The 10,470-nt window shown below is 36.1% G+C and overlaps 1 protein-coding gene across 1 annotated transcript; it reads left to right on the forward strand.

Moving 5' to 3' along the window:
• Positions 1 to 1,340: 1,340 nt before the first annotated feature.
• On the forward strand, positions 1,341 to 5,165 carry LOC120168848. The gene is made up of 5 exons (XM_039177134.1): positions 1,341 to 1,850; positions 1,957 to 2,158; positions 2,558 to 2,706; positions 4,787 to 4,934; positions 5,035 to 5,165. Exons 1-5 carry the CDS (start codon positions 1,341 to 1,343, stop codon positions 5,163 to 5,165), a joined length of 1,140 nt encoding a protein of 379 aa, XP_039033065.1.
• The last annotated feature ends 5,305 nt before the right edge of the window (positions 5,166 to 10,470 follow it).

Here is a 10,470-nt window from a genome sequence, read left to right on the forward strand (position 1 = left end):
ATTGCCACCAAAAGTCAAAGACATGAGGAGATTTACTATTCCTTATAGCATTGGTGATCAACTTGTTGGTAAGGCTTTATGTGATTTAGGTTCCATCATTAACCTTATGCCCTTGTCAATTTTTAGGAAATTTAGAAGTGAAAAAACAAGACATTGTGGAAAACATGCTTGTGCGAGTGGACATATTTACTTTCCCCATTGACTTCATCATTTGGATTGTGAAACCATATAGGATGTTCTAATCATTCTTAACAGAGCTTTCCTTGGTACAGAGCGAGTTTTATAGATGTTGAAAAGGGAGAACTTACCATGCGTTTAAATGATGAATATATCACTTTCAATGTCTTGAAGAATGTTTCTTTTATGGATGATCATGTTCATTTCAATAGCATTGATGTTATATATGTTTATGTGCAGTATCATTTGGAGGAAAGCTACAACATGGACATTACCATGGAAAATGCTGTAGCAATTAAAGAATTAAAAGATAATGAGGCAGGAAATTTTATGCAACATTTTGAGTCTTTAGAATTTTCTGATCTACCTATTCAAGCACCGAAGCTGTCAATAGAATATCCTCCTAAGATTTAGCTTAAACCCTTACCCGAGCATTTGAAATATGCATTCTTTGGAAAATGAGACATTGCCAGTCATTGTTTCAGCAAAGCTCACAGCATCGAAGACAGATAGAGTGATTACTGTTCTGAAGCGGCATAAAAGGATACTTGCTTGGAGCATCACTGATATTAAAGGGATCAGTCCAACATTATGCATGCATGAGATTTTACTGGAAGATCTAAAAGTAGTTCAATTAAGCAACAATGAAACTTAAACCCGATCATGAAAGAAGTTGCTCATAAGGAAATCATGAAGTGTTGGATGTTGGGATTACATATCCAATTTTTGAAAGAAATTGGGTAAGCCTCGTGCAATGTGTTCCCAAGAAGGGAGGCATCACTGTAGTAACGAGTGAGATGAATGAGTCAGTGCCTACACGTACGACTATGGGCTAGCGAATCTTCATGGACTACCGAAAACTGAATAAAGCTACAAAGAATAATTATTTCTCATTGTCGTTTATTGATCAAATAATGGATCGACTACCTGGAAAAGCTTTTTAATGTTTTCTTGATGGGTATAGCGGCTACAATCATATAGCCATAGCTCTTGAAGGCCAAGGGAAGACTACCTTTACTTGTCCATATAGAACTTTTTCATTTCGAATAATGTCGTTCGACTTGTGCAATGCTCCAACAACATTTTAGTGCTATATGATAGCTACTATTTTAAATCAATATGAAGAAACCAATTTAGTTATGAATTGGGAAAAATGCCACTTAATGGTAACCAAGGGCACAGTGCTAAGGCATTGTATTTTCCAAAATGACATTAAAGTAGACAAGGCCAAAGTGGAAGTTATTGAGAAGCTACATCCTCCCACTAATGTGAAGGAAGTAAGGAGTTTTCTAAGACATGCGGGCTTTTATCAAAGATTCATCAAGGACTTTTCTCAAATTGCTATATCTTTTTGTTCACTTTTGGAGAAAAATAAGAAGTTCGTTGTGGATGTTAAAGTCCTTAAGTCCTTTGAGAACATCAAATCAAAGCTGGTAAATGATCAAATTATCTTAGCACCAGAATGGAGTTTACCTTTCGAATTAATGTGTGATGCTAGAGACCATGTTGTAGGAGCAGTTCTAGGGAAGCGAATGGAGAAAATATTCCATGATATTCATTATACTAGCCGAACCTTGAATTATGCTCGGGTCAATTACACCACAACCAAAAAAGAGTTGTTTCATGTGGTGTTTGGTTTTGATAAATTTTACCCACACGTGGTTGGAACCAAGGTCATTATCTACACTGACCACTTGACTTCGAAGAATTTATTTACTAAGAGGGATATTACACTAAGATTGATTCGACGGGAGTTACTTATTCAAGAGTTTTACATAGAAGTTCGTGATAAAAGGGGTCAAAAACCAAGTGGCATATTACTTGTCTCGCTTCGAATTCGGAAGTGAGGATGGAAACAAACTTGTGATTCTGGATGTTTTCCCTGATGAGAGATTGCTGGCCATCGATGCTTTACCATGGTATGTGGACTTTGTGAACTATTTAGCTATTAGTATGCTGCCACCAGATATTAATCATCAAGGTCAAAAGAATTTCATGCGAGATGTTAAAGCCTAGTTTTGGGAAGAACCTTACCTCTTTAAGCAATGTAATGATCAAATTTTAAGGAGGTGTGTTCTCGAGAGTGAGCAGTAAAGCATTCTACATCATTGCCACAACGCACCATATGACAGAAACTTTGGTGGCATGCGTACAGTAGCGAATTTCCTTTAATGTTTCTATTATTGGCCATCACTATTAGAGGATGCCAATGACTTTGTAAAGCATTGTGATCACTGACAGAGAACATGTAGCATTTCTTGTCGTAATGAAATGTCAATGCAGCCTATGCTAGAAATTGAGCTCTTTGATGTTTAGGGATTATATTTCATGGGACCATATCCAACACCTTGTGGCAACCTCTTCATTCTTTTTGTTGTAGACTATGTGTCTAAGTGGGTTGAAGCTATAGCATTACCTTCAAGTGATGCTAAAGCAGTTCTACGACTCCTACACAAGCATATTTTTACCCTCTTTGGAACACCAAGAGCTTTTATTAGTGATGAGGATTCCCAGTTTGTTGGAAGGCAAGTAGTGAATGCTCTACAACGTTAAGGAGTTAAACATCGCATTACTACAATATATCATCCTCAAACAAATGGCCAAGCTGATGATAGTAACCACGAAATAAAGCAAATCTTGGAAAATGTGGTAACTCTATCAAGAAATGATTGGTCCTTACGTCTTGAGGAAACTTTTTGGGCGTATAGGATAACCTATAAAATCCCTGTGGGGATATCTCATTGTCGCTTGGTGTATGTCAAATCTTTTCATTTACCTGTGGAGATGGAGCATAAGGCAATGTGGGCATTGAGAAAATTGAAATTTGATCTCGATACTGTAGGCAAAAAATAGATCCTAGACCTCAAAGGACTTGAGAAGCTTCAAAACAATGCTTACGAGAGTGCCAGAATCTACAAAGACAAAAGTAAAAATAGAGCGGAAAACATATCTTGCCAAGATAGTTTAATGTTGGACAACAAGTTCTATTATTCAACTCTCGCTTGAAGCTTTTTTCTGGGAAACATAAGTCTCGATGGCTTTGACCTTTTGAAGTAGCAGATGTATATCTTAATGGGGTAGTACTTTTATAGAATTTAGTGAATGAGAGCACATTCAAAGTCAATGGACTAAGTTTAAAGCATTATTGCCAACAATAATGCCCTAGCATTGCAAACATAAGTCTAGATGGCTTTGACTTTTTTAATTCCTTTTTATTATGGATAAATCAATTTTATTGACATTAGTTTTGATTCTTTCATTTTAATTATATTTTCTATCTTGTTTTATACGTTTTGTTGAAGCTATTTCGCTACATTATGTCTACTGTATTGTACTTGTGCTGCATAACAATTACCTTCATTTTCAACATGGAATGCTATGTTCGATGCTAGCAGCAACTGCCAGTTGGGCGGTAAATTTTTGGTAAAGTAAATTGTGTGAGTTGTCACCCATTTTTACATCCTTCCATCTCCATCGTCCACCTTTTATAATCCAACCCGTTCATAGCCCTTATCATTATCTCTCCATTTTAAAATTCAAAAAGAATTCCACGCTTTTTTTCACTCACACACGTAAAACCTTTGATATCCCAACAACCCTAAAGCAACACACTTATTTCATTTTCCATCTTTTACCTTCCTTTTAAGTCATTCCTCCCTCGCAAACAAAGGTCCTTTATTTTCTTGCAACCTTTTCTCTCATTCCAAACAACTTGCCTTTTCAGCCATGGCTCCAAAAAAAAGACCGTAGTCAAAGGTTCTGGCCGAACCCCTACTCCTACGTTGCCAACATCGCCAGAAATACTAGTAGTCATCTCTACTGATGAACCAATGCGCTTCATGGAAGACGAGCATCAACGGTGATATGCCGAGGATTTTTTCAATCATGAGCTCTACTACAAGCAAGGTTTCAACTTGTCCATAACTGAAGAAATGCAACCATTTGCTTATGTGACGGACACCATCGTACTGCTGAAATGGGAGACCTTTTGCTCCCATCTGGGAAAAATAAACCATCATTGGGTTTGGGAGTTTTACAACAACCTCGATGATGAGGGTCTGGTTTTTGTTTGTGAAAAATTAGTCCAATGGTGGGCTAGGCCTATAAATGATTTGCTCAGCCTTGAAGAATGTCCTGGCGAGAGTTTGTTAACAATCTCACCTCGGCCGATCTAGAGCAAGTAGGAGTGGACGTATGTTTACTAGTCAAGACATGGACCAAAACCACCTCTGACGTCTACACAATGCGCCGACTGGACTTGAATCGTGAAGCAAGGCATTTTCATATTTCACACTTTCAGTTTAATGCCAATGCACTTTTCACATCATTAAAGATAGTTGATTTTGTTGTTATCATTTATTTATATTTTCCTTCATTTATCACTGCATTGTGTCACAAAGTGCAAGTGGTTCATTTATCTTTTGATCATGTTTTCAAGAATGGGAGTGTTATCACAATTGTTGTCATAAAAAGGACTTTATTGAAGGAAGGGCTAGAGCCAAATAATCAGCGCCAATATTTAGTGAATAACCTGCTGTAGCTTAACAATATGAGCCTCAACCTGTTGATGCAACCTTTGACTTACAAAATGCTATAGCATCTGTAGCAGCTAGACAAGAAATATTATGGCAATGCTAAGCCACTCCCTTTAGAATCAGTCATAATTGCACGCTGCACAGGTGCAATATTGGCAATATGCCTAGGCCAGAGATGTAGCGGTGAAGAAGCTGTCAGCAAAGATGTTCAAGGATGGCAAGGTTGTTTTCTCAGTATTCTCAGTGGGTGTGCTTGCTAACCTTGCCCAACTAAAGATGTCGGATGCTGCTGATAGTTCCAACAGTATTGAGGAAAAATAAGCTGCAAAGATAGATGATGGGGAGCATACAATAGAGACCGAGGCTAGAACTGATGAAGTGGAAGAAGAAGAAAGAACTGAGAAAGAGGAGGAAGTGGAAGTGGCTGATTCGGCTGCATCAACAATTATATAGACCAACAAAGAGACAATCAACCATGAGAATTACAAAGAAGAAATTTCTATGCAAGAGACGGACGCTACGAGCAACTACAAGACCTTAATGATGACAAGGATGCACAAGATGTTGCAGTCATGAACAACAAGAGCTTGAATTTGTCAAGCTGGTTAGCAAAGTGTTCAAAGATGTTAAGCAAATTGGGGCGACAAATCAACCTGAGAACATGTTGGCCTAGTGAGTAACACTTTGATGCACATTCTTATTCCTGAAGTTTCTAAAGTTATGTATTACATCGCTAGCCATATTGTCAAAGAAATTCAACAAGCTACAGCCAGTCAGCATAAGAGCTCGATTTTGAAGATAGTGACTGGCGTTAAGGGAAATTTAGAGGACCCAGACACTCAAACGCCAGAACCAATCAAGAAGTTTCCTCTCGTTATCCTTGATGCTGCTATAGTGAAGGTCACGTGTACGTCCACCAGTCAAAAGCGAGAAAGCTCAATGAAGGCAAAAGTTACCTCAAAGTGTGTTCTACCGAATATTGTGAGACCGAGAAAAAGCCTGCAACAGTCAAATTAGGGGAATTTCGTTCTCCTTTTTCATGTTTTCTTTTGTTTAATATGAATTGAGGGCAATGTACCCCTTAGGTTTGGGGTGTATTATCCAATTGTGGTGTGTATATGTGTTCCATTCATGTTGTTTGCATCTAATTAATATTTATGTATGCTGTTGCGCATTATGTTTTAGCATTTTGTTTAGGATTTGCATTAGTAATACCTTAAGTTAGTGTCAAAAAATCAATGAGTTTTTAATTAATTTTGATTATGCCCAATGATAATGAATAGTTTAGAGGATGAAATGTTATGGGATTATTTATAAACTTGTTCGAATTAGGATCCATAAAAAAATTATACTTTAGGTGTATGTTTTCAATACTTAGATAATCTAGAAAATTTTGAATTTAACTCATATTTTTATTAGATGCTATAGCAATTGTAGAACTTGAAGTGCCTGAAATTGGCTCTAGTAAAAAAACACCACTCAACTAGAGGTGCCCTTAACTGGCTCTAGTAATAAAAAACATAAGAATAAGTAGGAGGTGCCTAAAACTGGCTCCAACATTAGTATAAAATAAGTTGATTGCTATAAGATTGAAAATTATTAATTGAGTAGGTTCACATTTTTCTAAATTAGCTAAGTATTAACTGGATACACCTATCCTGCACACTTGCACGATGTGGATTCTGATTTGGGTAAGTTAATAGTGTATTCCATAATTCTTTATTGTATGAATGTTGCATGTATTACTGCAGCAATGAATTGAGGGCTGAAAAATAAAGTTCAATGTTGAGTTGATTTATTGATATTGATATGTGGTATTGTTGTTTAGTCTAGTTGCATTTTATACATGTCATTGCTTGAGGACAAGCAAACACTTAGGTTTGGGGGTGTTATAACTCTCCAAAAGAGTTATCATATCAATCATTTGTACCTAGGTTTAGTTTGAACTTAAGTATGTTTAGAAGCATTTTAAGATCATTTTATTTACATTTGCATACATATTACCTCATCAGAAATTTGCTACAGCTTGGGTTGATTTTTATTTTTATTGCTGAAAAAGGTACAAAAATGTTGTAGCATCGGCCGAAGATATAGATGATGTTGTGTTAAGGTTGTAGCAACTGATGAGTCACCATGCAGTGGTGTGAACATTTTGGAATGAGAAAACTAGCGAGGATAGCTGTCAAATGGCTGCAAAATATCTTAATTGTGGAGGTATCCTATTGGTTGAAGGTTGAATACCTTGGCCTATAAATTGGAGAGGTCACTTCATCATTTAATCATTCAATTCTTCATCTCCAAAATTTTCTCCACCCATTTTATCTTCCGATCAACCATGGCAGCTTAAAATCCTCGCCAGGGAGCATTGTAGTAACACGGGAGTAGGCTGAGTAGCGTAAGCAGTCAAGAATATCACCTTACTTCTACTTTTGCTCTTTAACTGAGATACAAAAATAGCAATAATCTAGGAAGTTTTATTTGTGGGTGAATGTTGGCAATGAACTTAATGGTTTGTGAATGTTTATATTATTCTATGTGTGACTCTATGATTATGTGATGTTGAACTTTCATGGTAATTTTAGAGATATTATTAACTTCATTTATGAATTATTGATGTTATTTAGAAATCGATATTGTTGATGATTTATATTACATTTGATCAGAATTGGTTTTTGATTAAAATCAATCTTGCATGCTGAGTTAATTACAATAAATTCTTGTTGATTAAGTGTGATTAATCTTTTCTAGACGCATAAAAGTAGAGTTTATTACATTATTATAATATAAACAACCAACTATAATCCTGGGCCATTTGATACTTGGTTTACTGCTCTCCTAAATGTTGTAGCACTACCTGACATTTATCATTTTGATTTTATTATCTTGTTGTTGAATTTTTCTTCAATCCTTATAATCATATTTCTATTACTCTTTTACACAAATCTTCTATATACTTTTATCTCTATGTGGGTTCGACATCCGAAGCTTAGCATCTTCAATTTTATTACATTGATACGAGAGTGTATGCTTGCACTATGCTGTAGCATTTATTATTATTAATATCATGAACTCGACAAGTAGGTTCACTGGAAGAGCTAAATTGTTGAGAGTTAGTGGCCATGGTAGAAATTAGATTTCTGGCCGCATGCAGAGACATGTTCACAAGAGCTCATCCACTAGCTACGTTAATCATCTTCATCTCTAAGGGAAGTAATCCTTAATAAAAATATTGGAGAAGAGCCTGTTCGGTTAACTCGTGCTGTGGATAGCTAGCACATAGTTTCTTGAATCGCAGCCAATAGTCATATAACAACTCTTCATCATTTTTTGGAGTCCTAAGATGTTTCGCCTTAACTCACTCGCCTTTGGTACAGAGAAGAACCTATCAAGAAAAATACGAGTCATGTCAGCCTAAGTAGTAACAAAATTAGGCTGTAAGTAAAATAGACAATCCTTAGCCAAATCGGCCAAGGAAAAATGAAAAGCGTGAAGTTTTACATGATCTTCGGATACTCCTGGTGGTTTCATGCTAGAGCAAACCGTATGACATTCAGTAAGGAATTTGTGAAGATTTTCACTCGGCAATCCATGGAAAGTAGGTAGAATATGGATCAAGTCAGTCTTGAGTTTGAATGGTGTTTCTTCATTCGGGAATACAATGCATAATGGTGTTGTTCGACAGATGTCATAACTAATTGTTGAATTGTCAGATCAGCAATAGGGATCGGTTCATTATGTAGGGATTGGTTTATTATGTAGGGATTTTGTGTCAAGTAGGTTTCGTCCTTGTTGTTTTCTTCTTTCCCTAAGTGTACGTGTGTGTAGTTTTCGGGATACTATTTCAATCTCAGGTTCAAAATCAACTAGTTCACCTAGATTCTTCCTGATCCTAAATCAAAACAAACAATATCAGTAATTTGCCGAAGTCCCCGGCAACGAAACCAATTTGACAAGCGTCGTAATTGTCAAATAAATAAAGCATTTTCTCAAATAAATAAGCTAAGAACGTAGTACAGAGAAGAAAGGGTCTTCCCACAGGGATGTAAAAATTTCCAATATCGGTTTGAATTGATCTTGATCCAAGAAAACTGTAAAAGAAAAATAAAGGGGAATTTAGCAAAATAAATTGAATAAATTGAAATAAATAAAAACAAAAAAATAGATAATTGAAAATAATTATGATGAGAGATAGCATACAACTTCGCTTCACCTTAATTTGTTTCGATAATTAAAATAGGTTTTACTTCGGTATATTTTCCGGTTACAGTCTACAAGGCCCAACCCTTGTAACTTGCTCTTCTCTCATGTGAACTAATTTCCAAAGTCAATCCTTGTAATTTAATTCTTGTTTGGATTAACAATGGCTATCGATGTTAACACCAATGGCTATCGATGTTAACACCAATGCTACTTTAAATGCATTAAAAACTTGTGCTTAGATTATGGTGTCTTAATGAAAGTCAAACTTGATCTTGATTTCCCTTAGAAAATAACTTCTAAGTTTTTTCTTACGAAGTTGAATTTGCTACAAGCTTACTCTTTTCCCCAACAGTAAATCAAAACAACATTCAAGCCACGATGCACTCTTTGAATTGAACGTGTTGAGATATTTAAAGGAAAGGTCAATTGCCAATCCTAGTTTGCTAAAAATCAAGAAAGATACCTGAAGGTATGAAGCGGATTGAGTTGTTGCCTAACTTTTGGCTAATAAGAAAATTAGCTAAGAATGATAGAAACCATACTTAGCATTGTGAAAAGAAAATAAAGAGATGAAAGAAAAGTATAACTCTAATAAATAGCCAAGGAAATATAAGTTTCAATCTTGAAGAGAGAGGACCCTTTGGTGATCCAATTTGTGTCTTTAAGCCACTGGATGCTTCTCTTCATGTTTGCCACCCATGCTTTTAGGTTAAGAGGGAATTGTTTTTCTTGTGAATCTTCATGAATCCCATCTTTATAAAGAGTCATGAAGGAAGAGTAATACCTTTTAAATGGTGTCCTTTCGTCTAATCCTTTCATGAAGAGTTATGATGAAATATCATGACTTTTGGAGGCACCTCTTAGGATGGATTAACATGTCTTTTGGAGGCACCTTTTGATGAGGTATCATGTCCCTTGGATAATGTATTATGTCCCTTGAAAGACACATGTTGATGAAGCATTGTGTCTATTTGGAAAGACACCTCTTGATGAAGCATTATGTCTCTTTGGAAAGACTCCTCTTGATGAATCATTGTATCTCTTTGAATAGGAACCTCTTGATGAAGCATTCTGTCTAGACACCTCTTGACGAAGCATTGTGTCTCTTTATGAGATGACTCTTGGACACTTTTTTTCATCTTGTCGCCGTTGGAAGTGGATGAAGGCATCTCTTCATCTTATTGGCCCTTGGAAGTGAAGAAAAGAAATTATTCTCCTTGTAGTAGTTGGTAGTGGAGGAAGGCGTCTCTTCATCTTACTTGTTGTTGGAAGTGAAGAAAGGAAACTCTTCTCCTTGTAGTCATTGGATCCCTTTGGAAGAACACTTCCCTTAGTTTGAATTTGTATCCATTCATCATATCCTAGCCATTTGAAACCTCATTTGAATGAATAGAAACCTTGCAACATTTTTTTTAAAAGTAGAAGTATAATATATTCATTGCTCGAATAAAACATCATCAACAACGTCTTGCCACATGCATACAGGACAAATACATTAATGTCTATCATAAGCCTGAGAAGAAAGAGCATGAATAATTGATGCAACAATGGACAGAGA

The sequence above is a fragment of the Hibiscus syriacus genome, unplaced genomic scaffold (genome assembly GCF_006381635.1).
Source record: "Hibiscus syriacus cultivar Baekdansim isolate YM2019G1 unplaced genomic scaffold, ASM638163v2 tig00111721_pilon, whole genome shotgun sequence".
Lineage (NCBI taxonomy): Eukaryota > Viridiplantae > Streptophyta > Magnoliopsida > Malvales > Malvaceae > Hibiscus > Hibiscus syriacus.

Excerpts from the sequence above, each read along its gene's own strand:
- LOC120168848 (XM_039177134.1), top strand. The coding sequence starts at position 1,341 with ATGGTAACCAAGGGCACAGTGCTAAGGCATTGTATTTTCCAAAATGAC. Across the intron at positions 1,851-1,956 it reads CACACGTGGTTGGAACCAAG|AAGTTCGTGATAAAAGGGGT; the intron begins GTCATTATCTAC and ends AGTTTTACATAG. Across the intron at positions 2,159-2,557 it reads ACCAGATATTAATCATCAAG|ACTATGTGTCTAAGTGGGTT; the intron begins GTCAAAAGAATT and ends TTTTTGTTGTAG.